This window comes from Carlito syrichta, unplaced genomic scaffold (genome assembly GCF_000164805.1).
Source record: "Carlito syrichta isolate Samal-C Ts95f unplaced genomic scaffold, Tarsius_syrichta-2.0.1 Scaffold313642, whole genome shotgun sequence".
Classification (NCBI taxonomy): Eukaryota; Metazoa; Chordata; class Mammalia; order Primates; family Tarsiidae; genus Carlito; species Carlito syrichta.
The window spans coordinates 205,771-225,899 of NW_007257738.1; the positions used below are offsets into that span (position 1 = coordinate 205,771).

Here is a 20,129-nt window from a genome sequence, read left to right on the forward strand (position 1 = left end):
ATGTTGCCACATTACAAGTTGGTAAAGTTAGGATGAACATTAGGTTATTTTGATTTGATTCATGAAGTAAATAGTAATACCATTTGCACAGGTGGAAGTACTAGTGACTAGATTTGTCAAAAATACTTGCTAGATCAATAATTATGTTTGTTGGAAATCAGATACATTTCTAAAATTAAAAAAATGCAGGTGAAACAGGGTCTGAAAAGGAGTATGCTTTTCAGTGATTAATGAGCATTTATTTTTCTTATAGTCTTGTGGCCTTAACAAGTTGACTCAGCATAAGTCTGAAAGCTTATTTTTTCTGTGAGAAAAATTGTGGGTAAACTTTTAACAGGCAGTCAGGCAGAGGTGATAACCTTTAGATGAAAATGTTTTCGATCAATAAATGTTAAGCTGACTTGTTGCTTAACAAGTGACAGACCTCTATTTAACTGGAAGTAATGCCTTTCCTGTCAGAGACAGACTTCAAGGTGGGAGGCTAACTATTGGTTTCTAATCATGTTTCCCCCTCCTGAGGAAGCCGTTTACCAGATGATTCTGTTAGTGGTGACATTGTTAACTGTTGTGATCAATCACCATGGCTTCTGACTTGTTATGTAGCTTACTAATATTTGTGCCGTTTTGTCAAGTGATAAAATGTGAACAAGGTAATATGTAGCAAAAAAAGGATGTTGGGAGGCAATTTATGGGAACCATTCAGATTTCATAAAAAGTAAACATTGATGTCTGGTATAAAAGAACAGAGAGTAGTGCTTGCACAGAAGGCTAAAAAAAGCATGCTATATAGCTATATGCCCCAAACACTTGGAAGCAGGGACTTGAAGAGATACTCATACACCCATTTGCATGCAGTTATTCACGGTAGCCAAAAGGTGGAAACAACTCATGTCCATCAAGGGACTGACGGATCAACCAAATATGGTATACACATGCAATGGGATATTATCCAGCCTTAAAAGGGAAGAAACTAGCCGGGCTCGGTGGCCCTGCCTGTAATCCCGCACCTTTGGGAGGCTGAGGTGAGTGGATTGCCTGAGCCCATGGGTTCGAGACCCGCCTGGGCAGCGAGACCTCATCTCTACAATAAATCAAAAAATCAGCTGGGCGTGGTAGCGCATGCCTGTAATTCCAGCTACTCGGAAGGCTGAGGCGGAAGGATTGCCGGGGCCCAGCAGGTCGAGGCTGCGGTGGCCGGGAGTGGCCACTGCACTCCAGTCTGGGCAACAGAGTGAGACTCCAACTCAAAAAAAAAAAAAAGGCAAGAAACTCCTGTCACATTTTACAACATGGATGGACCTTGAGGACGTTATGCTGAATGGAATAAGCTGGTCACAAAAGGACACATGCTGCATGATTCCACTTATGTGGGTTCCTAAAGTAAATCAAATCCAGAGAGACAGAAAATAGAATGGTGGTTGCCAGGGACTGAAGGGAGTGGGGAATGGAGAGTTATTGTTTAATGAGTACAGAGATTCAGTGGGGAAAGATGGAATGAGTTCTGGAAATGAATGCTAGTGGTTGAACAGTGAAGATGGACTTTATGTCACGGAAATGCACGCTTAAAAATGGCTAAGATGGTAATTTTTATGGTTTGTGAATTTTGCCACAATGTCTTTAAAAAGTGCATGTTGTGATAGAATTTCTGTGCTGTGTTTGTGGGTATGCTGTGGTCACCCTTAGCATTGTGCGCACAGTCAGGGTAATTCCTCCTGTACTTTTCCTCCTGATGTCCATGGTGTATTCTCAATGTCAGTGTCTTAGCAAGAGAATTTAAAAGGAAGGATGGGGACTAAGGAGTGAAGATTGTTAATAATCAATGATCCTAGACATTTTCCTTTTTGGAAAAGTTAAGGTACAGGAGAATCCTAGAGTGTTCTCAGCATTGTATAGAAAAATGTGGTTCCTCCATTTCCCTTTCAGTAACATCCTGATTTTTATTTTCCTCTGGTTCTTTTCCTCTTTTGCTTACATGAGTCTGATAATGATCTACAAACCGCTGACCTGGAGAGGAAGCCAAGCCCCGCTGCTTACAAAGGCCTGGAATTCCCTGATCTCATTTCCCATCTGTTTTTTTGAAAAGAAAATATTTTTTTTCACTGTGTTTTGTCCTTGCTTTTTAATTATATGCTGTCAAAAAAAAATAGTCACAATACTTTGCTTTTGGCTTTTTATTGAGAAGTATTCTTTTTATAAATTCCTCGAAATTTTGATCAGCCGGAATTCAGTGGCCAACAATGTAACTTTCCGTGAACATTGTGGTTTCTGGGATATTAGTTCATGTCTAGGATTGGACCTATCTAAAAAATTTGGATAAATAATATTTCTGAATTGACTTTGGCCAGACCTTTAAGAGATGAAAATTAGAATTCTAGCTCAAGTAATTGCCTTTTACAGAAAATAGGGACCAATAATTGTTTTTATTTCCAAATATTCCTTAAAAAGGAAAACTTACTTTTCAGGCATCCCTGATCAGCTGAGTTGAGGAGTGTTTTTTTTAACTTATATTTACACTTATACTACTTGTGAAAAGGCCCAGCTTCATGAGGTACTTGAGACTATACATAGAAGATAGGGTCCTTGCTTTCAAATTGCTTAAAACTCAGGAGAAAGAGATAAAGGCTTATATTCATATTAATAATAGACAGAAGACTGACCAGTATCATGACATAAGTTAGGCTCCATGGGAATCTGTTATAGGAATATGAAGTTTAAAAGCTTAATAGGAGCTAGCAGCCCTTTCAGTGGCTGGAAATACTGAAATGCAACCCGAGAAGAGTCAGGGCTGAAAAGGACAATCTGGGCTCACTCACAGAAATGTGAGACGGGAGCCAAAGGGGCCGAGAGCCTGAAAGTGGCTCCTTGGGCAGGGGAAGCAGAGACAAAGGACAAGAACCAGGAAATGGCAGGGTCTCAGCCTCCTGGGAGAGTGGAGGAAAGCAGCCGGAGAGCCGACAGTCCTGCTCCCTGCTGGACAGGAGAGGTCCCTAGAAAGGGCGTGGAGTTGGCGACTGGCCAGGGATTAAAGAATAGGTGGGGAGGGAGGGGAGGCAGGCACAGGTTAGAGTGGGTGGAAGGAGAAGAAGGAATCGGAGTGGCTCGGGGAAGTGACAAGGTCATGAGAGGATTTATTAGGATTGAGGAAACCCAGGAATAAGAGTTTGTGCTCTGCAGGGGGCGATGGGTAGAAGTAGGGATTTGGGGGAGGCCGGGCTTGGTGGCTCAGCCTGTAATCCTAACATTTTGGGTGGCCCGAGGCTAGTGGATTGCCTGAGCCCGAGGGTTCAAGACCCGCCTGGGCAACTTGGCGAGACCTCATCTCTACAATAAATCAAAAATCAGCCGGGCGTGGTAACGCGCACCTGTAGTTCCAGCTACCTGAAAGGCTGAGGCGGAAGGATCTCTGGAGCCCAGCAGGTGGAGGCTGTGGTGGCCGGGAGCGGCCACTGCACTCCAGTCTGGGTGACAGAGTGAGACTCCAACTCAAAACAAAAAAAAAGAACAAAACAGAAAACCCAAAAAAATAATAATAAATAAAATTAAAAAAAAAAGAATCTGGGGGGAGAAGGAGAGATACTTCTAAACAGCAAGGAGAGGACTGTGTATTGGGAAATATAGAGGTGGATTGGGCTGAAGGAGCTAATCTCAGGCTGGCCTAAGGAGTGGCAGCTTGGGTGAGTGAGGAGGGCATGGAAAGCTGGCCACAGGGCATGGGATGGGGTGGGGAACAGTAGATGTCATCAAGTTCTCTCCTGTTGTAACCATGGCCCCAGCCCTTGTCCATCCTCTTTTGCTGGATTAATGTAGGAGCCTCCTCTCAAGTTCTCTGGGTCCTTTCCTTGCCCCTTCCGGTGTGTCCTCATAGAGTACCCAGAGTGATTGTTTAAAAGGCTAGTCAAGGACATCACCCCTGCGTTCAGAATTCCTCAGCAAAGGCCTCGCAGTGCCCTAGGGTTCCCATGATCTTGGCTCACCTTCTCCCAGTTCACCTTCCTCTGTTCTCTGGCTCCAGCCACACTGGCCTCCTGGGATTCCTCTCTCTCTCCAGGCGGTCTCCTGTCTTAGGAAGTCTCCATTTCCCAACACTCTGTACCCAGCACCCCCTCACCTACCACAATCCTTTTCCCAAATCTTACCTTCTTACTGAGGCTCTTGCTGGCTAGTATAGCTCCTCTGGCATTTCTGGTCTTTTCTACCTTTTTCTGATTTATTTTTTTCTCTCTCTCTTATCAGCTTCCAGCATTCATATATGAGGGGGAACCCCCCCAAACCAGAAGTTATTTATGAAAAATTGCGTATTTGTTCTTACATGTTTAAACTTCAGTCACCTTCAAAGTACTCTCCATTTGGTGCAGTACACCTGTTGAGATGCTTTTCCCACTGCTCAAAGCAGTTTTTTTTTTTTTTTGAGTTGGAGTCTCACTCTGTCGCCCAGACTGGAGTGCAGTGGCTGCTCCTGGCCACCGCAACCTCACCTGCTGGGCTCCGGCGATCCTTCTGCCTCAGCCTTCCAAGTAGCCGGAATTACAGGCACGCGCTACCACGCCCGGCTGATTTTTTGATTTATTGTAGAGATGAGGTCTCGCTGCCCAGGCGGGTCTCGAACCCGCGGCCTCAGGCCATCCACTCACCTCAGCCTCCCAAAGGCACGGGGTGACAGGCTGAGCCACCGAGCCCGGCCAAAGCAGTTTTTGAACTCATCAATTTTGATGCCTTTTAGTTCTGCAGGTGTCTGTTTCACCTCCTCCACATTGGCAAGATGTTTTTCTTTGAGGACTTTTCTTCATCTGGGGAAACAAAGAATATTTCCTCGGGAGAGATCGGGTGAATGGGGGGATGTGGAGCATGGGGGTCATGCCATTTTGGGCCAAAAACTGTTGAACATGTAGCGCATGGGCAGGTGTGTTTTCATGGTGGAAGAACCAGTCACCTGTTTTCCACAACTCAGGACACTTTTTCTGCAAATCATAATGCAACCTTCTCAAAACTTCCAGATAAAAGCTTTGGTTGACTGTTTGAGCCAAAAGAACAAATTCCAAGCGTATTACAAAGGCCTGCCTCCAAAAGATAAATTCTGTTTTTTTCTGGGTCCGCCTTTCTATGTTCTTGTTTATTCACACAGATTTCAGGAGGCAAGGATTCTTGTTTTTAAAACGAGAGCAGGTATTCAATAAACACTGGTGGAATTAAGCAAATGAATTTCAACCAACAGCTGGCTCCTCCTACCTAAGATGAAATAGCCTTGCTGGAAACATTAACAACCTAGGAAAAGAGAAGAGAAAACAGAGGGTTGGCCGAGTGTGGTGGCTCACGCCTGTAATTCTAGCACCTTGGGAAGCCAAAGCTAGAAAATCACTTGAGCTCAGGAATTTGAGACCAGCCTCGCCAACACAGTGAGACCTCCTCTCTACAACAAAAAGGTGGCTGGAGGTGGGGGTAAGTGGGATGGGGTGAGAGTGAGGAACCTGAGGTCCTAAAATGACCTCCCATGGAATTGGGACTGGGGAGTCTTTGGAGGTTGACACTGAACCGGGAAAGGAAGACACCTGCGTATGAAGGAGCAACAGTGCTTGGTGTGGAGTAGTTTGGGAATACCAAGTGACACTCAAGGAAGGGAAATTTCATTGTTTGAGAGCTCACTGGTAGAAGGTTTGGTAGACCACATGGGCTATGGTAAACTAGACTTTGGATGACTCATGGGTGAGGTGAGTCAGCATGCATCAAAACATTAAATCATTTTGTAGAAATTCACAGATTTAGCAGGTTTAGAAACATTTAGCCCACCTGAACTTAAATGACTACTGAACTTAAATGAGATATAAAGTCAAATTGAAATAAGAAGTAAGCGATGGATAGAGCTCTTCACGTGGCTATTTTGAACATTTAATCTAAGCTTGAGATGGATTCCTAGGGTCCTTGAAGATATGTATCACCTATCTTTCTTATTAGAAAGTGATTTAGGGACATTTCAAATCATTATTATCTCGACTATTTCATTGGTTCTTTAATTTGTTTAATCAAACCCATCTTTCTTAGCTCACCAAACTTCAAGAATATCAGCACTGGACTATGCAAATTCAGTGTTACTTTTGTAGGTTGAAGGAAGCAGTGGTGAAAATTGCTTCTAAAAAACAACTTGTACACCAGAGCTCAAATCAACAACCGCAAAAATATATTGAGGAACCATAATTAGCTTTGTGTTTGTGCCGTCCTTTCTAAATGAAGGAGGTAGTCATATGGGATAAGAGGGCGATTGACCATGACCCTTGCTGTCCTTAAGTGAGGTTCAGCTGATTGGCACCCGAGGGTTGGTTCTTCTGTCTTCCTTCCTGTTCCAAGGGATTCGTCTGGAGCCCCATGATCTGCTCCAGGCAGGAGGGGGTTGTGGGCAGCTGTCCTCCTGCTTATGTGACTCTAGGAGGCATGATTGAACATGTGCTGGAAGACTGGGCATGCACCCAGGGTACAGTTATGGTGTGGTGCCCTCAGGAGCTGGAATACATCCAGCTGTGATGCCTCCTGTTGAAACAATTAGAGTAAAAGATCGGTGTGTTGAATTTTTTTTTTTTTTGAGTTGGAGTCTCACTCTGTCACTCAGACTGGAGTGCAGTGGCTGCTCCCGGCCACTGCAGCCTCGACCTACTGGGCTCTGGTGATTCTTCTGCTTCAACCTTCCAAGTAGCCGGAACTACAGGCATGCACTACCATGCCCAGCTAATTTTTGATTTATTGTAGAGATGAGGTCTTGCCAAGTTGCCCAGGCAGGTCTTGAACTTGCGGACTCAGGCAATCCACTCACCTTGGCCTCCCAAAGCGCTGAGATTACAGGCTGAGCCACCGAGCCCGGCCAGTGTGTTGATTTTTACGTTGACAAAGCATTTCACCATTTTCTTCATTTTTTTCCCTTAGCCTGCTGAGGAAAGCAACTTTATTTTCATGTAGTTGACACTGTGTGACATGATTTTTGTTCCATGTAGGGCTTAAGAAAACTTAGGATCTGGTGGAAAGTTGAGATTAACTATATAAATAGGTGAAATAGGGCACACACATACATATAAATCACCCATATAAATGAAGTATATCTAAGATTTTATTCTCTTATGTAGAATGAAGGATGTTGATGAACCCAGTAGTCCATCATTGTATGTTTATATTCCCCATGTCAGGTCACATTTTTCTTTTCTCCCCCCACCTTTTAAAAAAAATAATAATATTGAGCTCACATTTTAAATAAGTCAGAGAGAATGGCAAAAGTTTCACAATTGGATAAATGCAGGCTAGTAATCAGTGAGAGGCAGAAGGACAGTTTAACCTGTGTGATTAATGTATATGTCTTAGGGCATTACAGGTGACCAACAGGCATGGACAGAGGAAGATGGGAGCCAAGGATGGTATCTTAAGCAGATGGAGATTTAGGAAGGATATACTATATCTATAGCATTCATTGCATAGCCTTTTTATTTTAATTACTTGTAGCTATAAGACCACTTATTATTTTCTTCCCAAATAGAAAATATAATCTCCATCAGAATAGAAAGCCATAATTTTCTTATTGTTAGAAACCATAGTTTTTAAAGAATTTGTCTTTGCCAAAGCTTCAGCAGTATTCTACCCATAGTAGAGTGAATGCATATTGCACAAATGGATGGAGATGAGATCTTGACGACAGCTGCCTTCGAGGCATAAGAGTATATCTCAAAGCAGCAAATCATGGGAGTAGAAGAGAGGGAGACATAATGTTTGCTTTCAAAAACAAACAAAAACCAAAGATCCTTAAAGGGAACAGAAATCCACATTTTGGCCCTCAGAATTATCAGATGCCATTTAACATTTTGCCAGGCACGTAATCTTTATGGTTCCTACAAAATAGAAGGATCCTGCTTTGTCTGTATTTGTCTTTTTCTACAGAGTTGAGAACTCTGGAAGAACTTGGATGACACAGAGTGTGTCCTGCCTGCGTTTGAGCAGCCTCAGGTCAGCAACACCCCTGAGAGTGTTCATGAGATCCAAAAAAGGACAAATTCAGGAAGTTCAGCGAAGTCCTTGATGTCAGAAAACCCCGAATCAGAGTGCCTCCCCTATTTGCTTAGTATATTATCTGCAGAGCATAATTCCTGCTCTATTGTGTTTGAAATGAGTCTTTGGATGGCAGCCCAGGAGCTGAAATGGTGCTTTGAGAAGACCAGTGTGGTGCTGGTCAGCTCATTGACAGATTTGAGTAAAGTTATCTTCAGGGCATAAAGGAAACTTACAAATGAATGATGGGTGGTACTTGAGGGAGTGTGCCTTCCTAAGGCAAGTCCTGAAGGAAAGTTCATTGATGTATTAGAATATGTGCCACATAATAATCTTTCAGTCCAAGACAGACCACATACACAATGGTGGTCCTGCAAAATTGTAATACTATGTTTTTACTGTATCTTTTCTATGTTTAAATATGTCTAGATACACAAATACTTACCATTGTGTTCCAGTTGCCTACAGCATTCCATACAGTCACACACTGTTCAGGTTTGTAGCCTCTGAACCATAGGCTCTACCATCTAGCCTAGGCATGGAGTAGGCTACACCATGTATGTGTGTGTAAGTACACTCTATGATGCCTGCATGATGATGAAATCACCTCATGGTGCATTTCTTAGAATATATTCTTGTTAAGCAACGTGTGACGGCAATGGACATGTTTTCACTTGAAGCGTATTCACTGTGCTAGGGGATCACACAGAAGTATGGTTCTCTTAGCACTAAAATTGCATTCTAGAGAAAGGTGACCAGAGACACAGACAAATGGAAAACAAAAGAGACTGCACTGCTTGTGCAGTGATGTTATTGATGTTATTGAATGGAATGCAGTTGAAGGGGATGGTCTGTGCTCTAGACTTTAGAGGTAGTGGCAAGACTGAAGATTTAGTCATATGCCCATGGAATTTTTAGCCCCAGGTCTGTTTCTTACTACTCTGATCCTTTGGTAAGCGATAAGCTTTCCTTCAACTCACTTTTCTTAATCTGTCATTTGGGATGATTGTTTGCCCTAAAATTTGGGTTCTCATAGATGTGAAAGTCTTAGTATCTCATAGTATCCAAAGAGATACCATCACTCGAGAGAGCTCTTTGCACTGCCCCTCTACTGCCCTCCACGTGACAGGGAGGGAACTGGCTTCCTAGGAAGCTTAGGACAGTCTCTGTCTGCTCCTCAAATGATGTGGTGGGGAGCGGGCCAAACCCCTTACTAATTGAAAGGCAGATCTGTCCCTTGGGCCCTGAATGGTTTTCTGGGTACCTTTCTTTTTCTCAATTGGACAGTAGTACTTAGGAAGTGATGAAAAACTTGATTCTTTGTAAAACCAAAACGTTAATACCAATAACACCAAAAACATCTCTTTAAGAATGCACTTAATTGATGAGTCTAGTCTCTAAGGGTTCTGAATATTTAGCTTATTTCATTTACTGCATTTGAACAGAAAATTGCATGCTGTACAACTTGGGAGATTTGAGAAGATAGCAGAATGGAATTTTTATGACTCTCAAGACTCTCAAAGGTCTAATGAAATCTGACTTTTTAGGACGCAAGACATTATTTAGTGACAGGAGCTTCCTGGAGCCTCCCCAGTTGTTGAGACACTATCTCATTTGGAACCCCCATGATCTCACAGCTAAATAGTACAATCCCTGGTTTAAAATACCGACTGCCCATTCACTCAGCAAACATTCATCTTGTGCCAGGTATTATTCTGGGTAGTGGAGAAGCAAAGGTGAGGAATGTGATCAGATTCTCAAGTCTGGTAGGAGATGCAGAAATGTTTTGAGTAGGTGTAGCAGACTGGCACAGGTGCTGATTGAGGGCTGTGTGCCTAAGGTCAGTCTAAGTTACTCAACACCTGTCAGAGGGGCCAGAGTTGTTAGGGACCAAAAGAAACTCCATGCTGCTAGAGGGTTGGAGAAGGGCAGAAGAAGAGTCTAGAAAAGTCAGTCCTGTTGGTCACCAGAGGTGTTAGGTCATGCTGAGGAGTTTGGATTTTATTCTGGCAGCAGTGAGGAGGCATCACTGAAGCAATTTAAGCTGAGGTATGAGGCCATTAGCTGAGAGTTTCGGTAAGATGACTGGCAGCTATGCAGAGAACAGATAAGAGGGAGGGGACAGGGTAGGTGGGTGTACCAGTGAGGGTGCTGCACTGTGGTTTATGTGTTGCTGGGGGCACCTCGGGGCAAGATGTGTCATCGGGCAGAGTGTAGGATGGCACTGTTGAAGGACTAGAGGAAGGCAGTTAGAGATGAAAGCGTGGGAATTAAGCAGAACTCGTGTAAAGGAGCAGTTAGAGAGAAACCGAGAGACCTCCCAGCCCCTAAAGAGAGGGGTTGTAGTATTAGGTGAGCCTAGGCTCTGACCGAGTCCATGAGAATTGCACAGTTCTCTGCCCACACCAAGGCGCAGCCCATGTGATATTTTCATTCATTCCTTGGGAGTTGTCTTTCGTTAAATCCCTCCCTGAAACCTAAATGGAATCCTTTCTCCAGCCCTTTTTTCCTATGCCTTGCCCATTTTCTGAATTATTAGCGAGTGAACCACTGAGAATGCTCAGGCAGCTGCTTCCCTGGAGATGGAATTTGTCTGATGTTCATAGAACACCGTGGGTTGGCAGCCAACACATGCGCTGTGAGGTGAAACGTGGGAACGCCCTGTGTGAGTTTTAGTTTCCAGCCCAGCTTGTACCGAATCCTCTCAAAAAGCAAGTCATGTGCTCTGAAACAAATGCATCTGCCAAACGCTTGGAAAGGTTCCATCACTGCTATGCTCAGTAAGTTGCAGTGAAGTTCACAGTGTTGTCTCATTGTAATGTTCAATACTGCACTGGAAACTGAACATTTAATGTGCAGACCAGTGCAACCAAGTGGGGGGGTTCCAGCAGATTTCGGGGGACATAGCTCTACTGAGACGTGAGGTACCATACAGTTTGGCTCAGGCACAGAGATGCAAGGAAGGAGCTCTTGGGGCCATCTATCTAATGGGGAGGAGGTTGAAATCAGAGATAACTGTATTTTATTTGTTTATTTTTTTGAGTTGGAGTCTCACTCTGTCACCCAGACTGGAGGGAAGTGGCACGTTTCCAGCCACCGCAGCCTCGATCTGCTGGGCTCAGGTGATCCTTCCACCTCACTCTTCCCAGTAGCTGGAACTACAGGCATGTGCCACCATGACTGGCTAATTTTTTGATTTATTGTAGAGATAAGGTCTTGCCAAGTTGCCCAGGCTGGTCTTGAACCTGGGGGCTCAGGCAGTTTTCTCACCTTGGCCTCCCAAAGGGCTGGGATTATAGCATGAGCCACTGTTCCCAGCCTAAAGATAACTTTAGAACATTGAAGTGGACACTCTCCATTTGGCTCAACTGAGCACCAAAAAAATTCAACCTAGGGTTTACTCACTTAGTGAAGGAGACGGGCCAAACCCAAGGACACCCCTGAAAAACTCAGTCTCACTCGAACCTCCTGGGCTTTGCTTTTTGGTGTGTCCACGACCCTCCCTGTCCTGAGCTCTGCACACCACCCCCATACCCAGCCTAAGAGTTGCCCTTTCCCTGGCTGATTGAAGTACTATGTCTCTGACAAATGAAAGTCTTCAGATATTTGAAGGGATAGTTCTACTAAGTGAATGAAAACAAACACAAAAATATACACAAGTACAGGATGCCTTATATGAGACTATAAAGAGGGGAGGGGTTGGCTGCTCCACATTTTAGCCTAAGGATAGATTAGAATTGACTGGACTCTAAGGCCTGGTGGGCTTCTCTGTCTAGCAGGTGGTCCATGTGGGCCAAAGTCTTCTCTCTGACTTTAGACCATCCCCAGTCCTCAGAGAGGAGCCCGTCTTAGAGGTAGGGCCCCAGGTACCTAGACATTCTCCTTCACGCTCTCTCTCGTCTGCAGGCCTGTCGTCAAGAACAGTTACCTCTTGAAGAGACACGTCCTCCCCTCTTCTGACCCAGTGGCTCTGCTGAGCGCTGTGGCCCCGCCTTTCCTCGATGTGTCCCATTGCTGTGCACTCCCTTGTTTCTTCTTGCTTCAGAGCCCTCACTCCCCTTTTGGGCTGATGTTTGTTTTTGTGTCTGAGGGAAGACACTCCGGGCCCTACTCCTTTGAACAGGAGATGCCAGCCACTTTGTCACTGATCCCAGCAGCGGGCTCAGGTGACAGCCCACCCACTTCTCTGGGATATTGTCTTTAGCTCATTGTTCATAGGGTCTCAGGGGAAGGATGGTTCTATTGTCTCAGTCTTTTCATTGTAATCCTATAAAATATAATATTTTAAATACACAGTGGAAATGTTCATACTTCCCATTAGGAATGAAGAGGATTGTTTTGTTATAGGCTAATGTCCATGATAAAGTGATTAATCAAAAATCCAGTGCCATATATATGGGTTGAGAGGGTTAGAAAAATAATAAAAGACTTTGTTACTTCTCACTCTTACATTTTTAAAATCTACATAGTGAATCTTTCCCTCTTTTTAATCTAAGAATTCTTTCCATAAAGAAAAATAATTGGAGCAATACAACTGTAATTGAAAGCACATACAGTATTCGTCTTTTTCCTTTTTTTCTGGATGCCTTTTCTGTTTTAGTTTCCCACAAAGCAATTCCCAGCACTCACATAGACCATTTGAGAGGTATAGACTTAGAATTCCACGTTCCTAGATCTGTGGAATTTTTAAACCACAAAGGAAGCCTAGAGATCCTCTCTATTTTATGGACATGGAAAGTTCAAACTTCCCCCCAAGATTACACAGCTAATTAGAGGCAGAGCTCAGATGAGAACTCAGGTTTCCTGGCTCTCAATTCAAAGTGCTTTCCAATGTCACTTCTCAAGTTCTTCCATTGGAGGTTTAATGAAATGATTCGCTTCACATTTCTTGTGGTTTAAAACCCGAGCTTCTCAGTGTCTCTGGGTTCAGTGGGGTCAGATGGTGTGTTGGCTGCCACTGATGGAGGTGAGACAGAACCCCAGCCTGGTTGGGGTCAGGAATGTAGTTAGGGGGCAGGGATTCAAGTTTAAGCTGAAGAAACAGGGTTGTAATATAGGCCATCAGGGAGAGCAGTGAGTGATAAGGAAGAGGAGCAGAAAGTGCCCAGAAGCCCAGGGGTCAGCTGGGTGAGGAAACACACGTGATCCCTTGTGGGTGGCCCCTGCCTTCCTCCTTGGGCTCAGCGGCTCATGTCTGCTTGCTTTCCACATATGATTGAGAACCCTCAGAGGGGCCCCCGTGTTTGGAGGGAATCATTTCAACTGAGAGGGAAAAAAGCTTTTTTTCTTTTAAATTTAAGAAGGATCTATTTGAAGTGTGTCATTCCGAACTAGAGTTGGAGACAGTTGTAAATTTTTCCCTTTGTATTTGGGCTGGGGTGGAGGACGGGCCACTGCTGCACTGTTTCACCTCATTCCATTAAAAACATTCCTATAAAGATTGCACTGGGGGCAGCAGGTGTCTGTGCATCTAAGCCCTTTGGGAGAGGATTTGACCCCTTTCTCTTCCTTTTCAATTATACCTGTGATTGTATGGAACTCCTCAGAAGATTCGTCTGTACTTGGCCAAGGTAATTAAGGATTCTGAGTGTCAAAGACTCCTGGTGTTTGTGTTTAACCTAAATGACGATGGAAAAGAATTTAGATGGAAGTATAATAGTTAGAAGAGGATCTTTATTTATTTATTTAGGTGCATATCTTGGTAAAGGGCTTTTATTTTTATTTTATTTTATTTTTTTAATCAGAGTCTCACTTTGACGCTCACAGCTACCACAGTCTCGACCTGCTGGGCTCAGGTGATCCTTCCACCTCAGCCTTCCAAGTAGCTGGAACTACAAGTGTGTGCTACCACACCCGGCTAATTTTTTTTTTTTAATTGTAGAGATGGGGGGGGGTCTTACCAAGTTGCCCAGGCTAGTCTCGAACCCTTGGACTCAGGCAGTCCTCTTACCTCTGCCTCCCAAAGTGCTGGGATTACAGGCGTGAGCCATCACACCTGGCGGGGCTTTTATTTTTAAAATCGTGTTTGTGCTATGAGATTTCTATCCCAATGGTTGTCTGAGATGCTAGCAGTGTTTAGGTTTAGTTTTCAGATCTCTATCACACTTAATGGTATAAAATGGTTTTTTTCCTCCTTCTCTTTTCAAATGTACAGCTTTCTTAGCAGAATGGAAATAATTTATTTCCAAACATAGAAACGGGACTAGTATATTTTGAATATCCACCTTGATGTTGCTTTATATAAAATGTTTACAGACCTATTTTTGAGCACAAATATGATTTTAACTGATAGAAAAGTAGAAAATAATGTCACAGCCATGAAAAAGAAAATTTAGTTCATTGTTAAGAAAGGCTTGAATGGTCTTGGAGTGTAAATCTCTTGGTATTGACTTGGACTTTGTTATAAATCATATAAATAAAACTACAGAAATCTAATGTGAATCAGTTTGACATAAAGTAGATTATTATCCAAATGTGCTTTTAATACATAAAATCTATGGAGAAACTAAAATAGAGCATTCACTTATTCTGTAGTCTTCCCTTGTCAATAGCTATAATGGACCAGAGAACTTTTTGTAGTAATAGAAAAAAAAATGTATGCAAGTAATGGATGGTTATTGGTAGATTCCTATTTCTATCTCCATTGACTGTTTTATTCATTCATTCTTGAAACATTTATTGAGTACTTAGCACTGAGATACAAATAGAAGGCTATGTCTCCTGTTCTCAAAGGAATTCTCAATCTTGTGGGGAAAGAAAGGCATGTACCTGCAGGAGAATTTTAGATAATGGAGTCAGGGATTAATTAGCTATTCAGACAGGTCTCAGGGAGGTGGTTTATAAGGTCACCAAGGTACAGGATCAGATCTCAGCTTTGCAAGGCCATAGACTGGATTTGGTCAGTATGACCAGAGTAGTTCAGACTCAGGGGAACCGACTTATAACAGCCAACCCCACAAGAGAACAAACCAGTATACCATTTTATTAAGCGCATGGGGAAGTAGAATTAATAAGCAGATTGGCCATATGTTTTCTCCCAATAGGAAAGTCTACATGGGAAGCATATTATAAACAAGTGGCTCGGTGAGGCTATATTCAGAGTAAGGACAATGACTGGGAAGACCTTGGCAGCTGGTGGCATCAAACAGTGACTGCCCCTTTGGTGCCAAGTCCAGTAAGCTCACAGTAGGTTCAGCCTAATGGATTTCATTTTAAAGAGTGATAGAGACACTGACAACATTGCCCCAGCCATGTAAGCCCTATTCTTTCTGTTGGCCCATTCTTTTCCCAGATGCAGGGTTTTAGTGTTTAATTCAAGGTCAGTTAGAGTTCTAGGCAGTTTTTCCTTTGACATAATATATATTTTTAGTTTTAGGACTTAATGATTTTTTTTTGTTGTTGTTGTTGCAAAGAGTTAATCTCATTTATCATGTCTTTATTTTGTTCTTTCAACTTCCTAAGGGTAAGCTCATCTCCAAGTTTCTCCTCCTTTTGTACTGAACACAGCTTGTACTCATTACAATTTAGCTTCAGTGTCTTTCTCTCTGTTTATCTTTTTAGTCCTCTACTCCACCCCGCTGGATTTGGACTCCCTGTTCATACCATCCAGTGCTTTTGTGCTCTTTTCTCTATGCCCATCTGTAGTGCTTATCACACTTTAGTAATCCATTTTCTCATCATCCTCTTTCATCAGACTGTAAGCTATATATTAAACTTTGTGTCTCCAGCTGCTAGTTCAGTGTCTAATAGAAGATAGAAACCCAGTTAAAGTTTGGATGGGTGGATGAAGTAATATGTCTGCTGAGCCTGTAGATGATCAGAAGAATGGTTTTCGTGAAGAAAAGACACTGTAGATGACTCTCAAGCTCCAGTAGACATTTTACTCTGTCTTACTTGATCTCTTTCAAGGCACTGACTGAGTAGAAGGTTGATTGTGGAAACCAGATTGCAGCATAGTGTATCTCCTTCTATCCTAACCCTGTACTGTAGTTAGTATTTGAAATTTATTTTCATGAAAATGGCAGTATTCTTCAGTACTGTTATTTGGAGATGTTTCTAGTCTCTTAAAATCTTGTTTTCTTTATCTGTTGCTGAATAACAAACCACCTCAATGTCTATAACTTAAGACAGTAGTTTATTATTTCTCACAATTCTGAAATCTGGTCAAGGCTCAGCTGGGTGGTTCTTCTGTGTTACTTGTTAGACGTCTGCAGGGCCTGGAAAGCCTTAGGTAGTTCTTCACTCACATTGTGATACCTCACTTGGGATGGCTGGGATCAGTTGGGGGCTGGTGGGTCATCTTTCTCTGTCTCTTATATGGCTAGCTTATACTTCCTCTCACCATGGCAGAGTCAAGATAATAGAACTTCTTATATCATGATTGGCTTCCAAGAAAGAGGAAGTAGAAACTGTCAGTTTTCCTAAAGGCTAGGAAAACTGATGCATCATTCCTTCTACTGCATTTTATTGGCCAAAACCAGCCCAGATTCAAGGGGAAGGGAAATAGATTATACATACCTTTTGATGTGAGGAGCATTATGCATATATGAGGAAGAATAGCAGCTATCTTTGGAGATTACCTAAAGCAGATCTAATATTATATTGGTCAATAAATACACAAAAAATTGCACTTAAAGCATATTTAATAAAAATAACACTAAAGAAACATATTTAATTTATTTGAATGAAGTCTCTAAGAGAGGAAACAGACTCTGGTCAGAAAACTATGCTTTGTTAAAATAAAAGTTAGGAATCAATCACTAACAATGTGTTAACCTAATTTTAAAATGAGAAACATTATACTGTGTTAAAACTTGGGTCTCTCTTTAATGATTTAAAGTCACTTTCTATTTCATGTGAGAATATCCACTGAGCACTTTGATACATGAGAATCAAAAAGAACTATTCCCTATTATTTTTCTCACATTAGGGGAATGTCTGGAAAAGTTTTGAAAATTAATGAATGTTTCTTGAATTGATAATTTTACTGGGAAATTTTTGTAATAAATTTTCTTTTCTTCTGGTGTCATGATGAGAAATGGCCTGGAAATGATCCTAATAGTCCTATTTCTTGACCTATGCAACTTCATGAATGTTTTTAAAGTATGATCATTAGTCTCAAAAATCTTGAAAGACTCAGATAAGTTAAGTGAGAATATAGAACTTACACTTTTTGAAGTATACAGAATTTCATAAACAATTCCCCATTACTAATATCATACCTACTGGGCATGGGTAATAGCAGCATTTTGGGAGGAGGCCGAAGAGAGAGGATTGCTGGAGCCCAGGAGTTCAAGACCAGCCTGGGCAATATAGCAAGACCTCAGCTCTACCAAAAAAAAACCCCAACAAACAAACAAACAAACAAAAACCAAGCTTGGTGGCATGCGTCTGTAATTCCAGCTGCTTGGGAGGCTGAACCCAGGAGGTCAGGGCTGCAGTGAGCCGTGATCATGCCACTGCACTCCAGCCTGGGCGACAGAGTGAGACTCTGACTCAAAAAAAAAAAAAGAATTATACCAGATTTATAACAGTTTCGACAACCTCTATAATCAGTATATTGCTTTGTAGCTTTTTGAATAAATTGTGCCTCTTTTCCATGCTTGTAGTCACTTCTCTCTGTGGCATTTCATGAGAACAGATGTGTAATAAAGGTCACCATTTATCTGTAATACTCGCAAAGAAACTAAGACCCAGATTTTGAAAGCCCTCCAGAGACAATGAAGGAATGAATAATTCACCTGCCAAGGTCTTAGGTGGGGAACAAAATTTCTTTCTTCCCTTCCTTTAGAATAAAGGAGCTTTATTCTAAAAATAGGTTTTAAGATGACTTTCAAAGGTGGACATTGAGCAAGAAAAGAATAAATATAGCTGAAGTAGACACAACAGAGAGAAAATATGGACAGTAAAAGAGTTAAGTAATACACAAAATACATGCCCTGAAGTTCTCCACCCGGGCTGCGGGGGAAGAGGGAGACATTTGACACAAAACTGCCTTCAACCAAAGAAAGAAGGGGAACTGCCAGGATGGGGTCTTGGAATCCTTGCTTAGTAATTAGCCACGAGGAGCCGACAGGATAGCTTTTGCCAGCAAGATGGTCTCATGTATGCAGCTCTTATGATTATGATTTGCTAGTAGTACCCAAGGATGACAGTCCATGGGAGAGAAAAACCTAGAACACTCCTTTCTGAAATCCAAAGCCCAGTGATTGAGGTAGATGTGCTGCTATCTAAGTCATTTGATTTAAAGTAAGCATGGAAGCCTGATGAACAAGAACATTTCTAACGATCACAGGAAGGAGGCAGCATTTGCAGTTCATGGATTCATTGAACAGTTATCGAGGGCCTTCTGTGTGTCTAGTTATTTGTTCTCTTAGGTACTGGGGATGTGGCAGTAAACAAGAGAGCATGTAAAGGACAATTAAGAGGTGGATGGTGATGACGGTTGTACAACTGTAAATGTACTTCACGCAGCTGAGCTGTGCACTTAAAAATTATTAAAAATGGGCTGGGCTCGGTGGCTCAGCCTGTAATCCCAGCCACTTTGGGAAGCCAAGGCAAGTGGGTTGCCTGAGCCCGCGAGTTTGAGACCAGCCTGGGCAACTTAGTGAGACTTTGTCTCTACAATAAATAAAAATTCAGCCAGGTGTGGTAGCGTGTGCCTGTAGTTCCAGATCCTTGGAAGGCTGAGGCAGAAGGATCGCCGGAGCTCAGCAGGTCGACCCTGGGGTGGCCATGAGTGTGCCACTGCACTCCAGCCTGGGCGATGGAGAGAGACTCCAACTCAAGACAAAAAACAAACAAAAAAAACCTTAAAAATGGTAAACTGGTGTTCTGTATATTTTACCATCATAAAACAAGGCAGTGAAGGCAAGTACAATGCTATGTAGTGGGACTAGATTAAGCCATTGGAGTTGGGGTGTTAGGGACTATGTGATCATGGTATCTCCCTGTCAGGTAAGTATTGTGTGTTAGGAACCAGGAAAGGGGCCTCTACCTTGCCTTGGGGAGCAGGAAGGGCTCCCTGGAGGGATAACTGGGCCCCTGATCCAGAAAGAAGCAGGAACTGTGAGCCAGCCGGGCTTTGGAACTTTAGTGTGCCAAATGGAGTCTGTTGTGTGTGACCTAAGGAGGCAGCTGCACCAGCTGGAAGAAATTGGAGGGACTTTGTGGGTGCCAGGCCCAGCTGCAGGGTGCACAGCTGCACTCTGAGACCGGTGCTTGCCTTATTCGCTTACCCCAGTCTTCCTCTCATGCTTTTGTTCCCAGACGGCCCTCCTCAGACGACAGGGTCGATACATATGTTCAACAGTTCCTGCCAAGGCAGAAGAGGAAGCGCAGAGCTTATTTGTTACAGAGGTAAGGCTATTCCAAATGGCATTCATTTACATTTTAAAGTCATTTTCCCCGAATTGCCCCCCTTTTCTTTAAATTTCAACATTTTTAAGTGTCAAAGAGATGATTATATTTTTATGATGGAAGTTAAAATAGAATAACATGAAGTCTTTAGACTCTAAACTTGGATAGAAGAGTCCGCAGAGTTGTTATCTGACTACAAAAAGCGAATTCTACGGAATTAATCTCATGGGCTTAGAATAAGAGGTAACTTGCAAATGAAGTCACTGGAAATCTCTGTCGGAGGCTTTGTTATTGATACTGTTTTTAAGGGTGACTTAGCACACACATTTACTTCATTTATATGTTTATATTTTCAAGACTACTTTAATATTCTTTTGTTTTGTTTTTTGAGTTAGGGGTCTCACTCTATAGCATATGTTGGAGTGAGGTGGCATGATAACAGCTTACCACAGCCTCAACCTCATGGGCTCAGGTGATTCTTTTGCCTCAACCACCCAAGTAGCGGGGACTATAGGCATGTACCACCATGCCCGGCTAATCTTTTGATTTTTTTGTAGAGATGAAGTTGCCTAGGCTGGTCTTGGGCTCAAGTAATCTTCCTGCCTGAGTCTCCCAAAGACCTGGGATTACAGGCATGAGCCACTGAGCCTGGCTACTTTAATATTCATGATGGCTGGGCTCGGTGGCTCAGCCTATTATCCCGCGCCTTTGGGAGGCTGAGGTGAGTGGATTACCTGAGCCCGCGGGTTCGAGAC

The 20,129-nt window shown here is 42.8% G+C and overlaps 1 protein-coding gene across 5 annotated transcripts in view; it reads left to right on the plus strand.

The window, feature by feature from the left end:
- The window catches only part of DOCK9 (dedicator of cytokinesis 9), a 239,202-nt gene that overhangs the window by 76,901 nt on the left and 142,172 nt on the right, over positions 1–20,129 (plus strand). For all 5 annotated transcript variants that reach the window (XM_008070565.2, XM_008070568.2, XM_021718816.1 and 2 more), the window contains exon 3: positions 19,285–19,374. In XM_008070565.2, the coding sequence (XP_008068756.1) occupies positions 19,285–19,374 (90 nt within the window). The remainder of the gene's footprint in view (positions 1–19,284; positions 19,375–20,129) is intronic.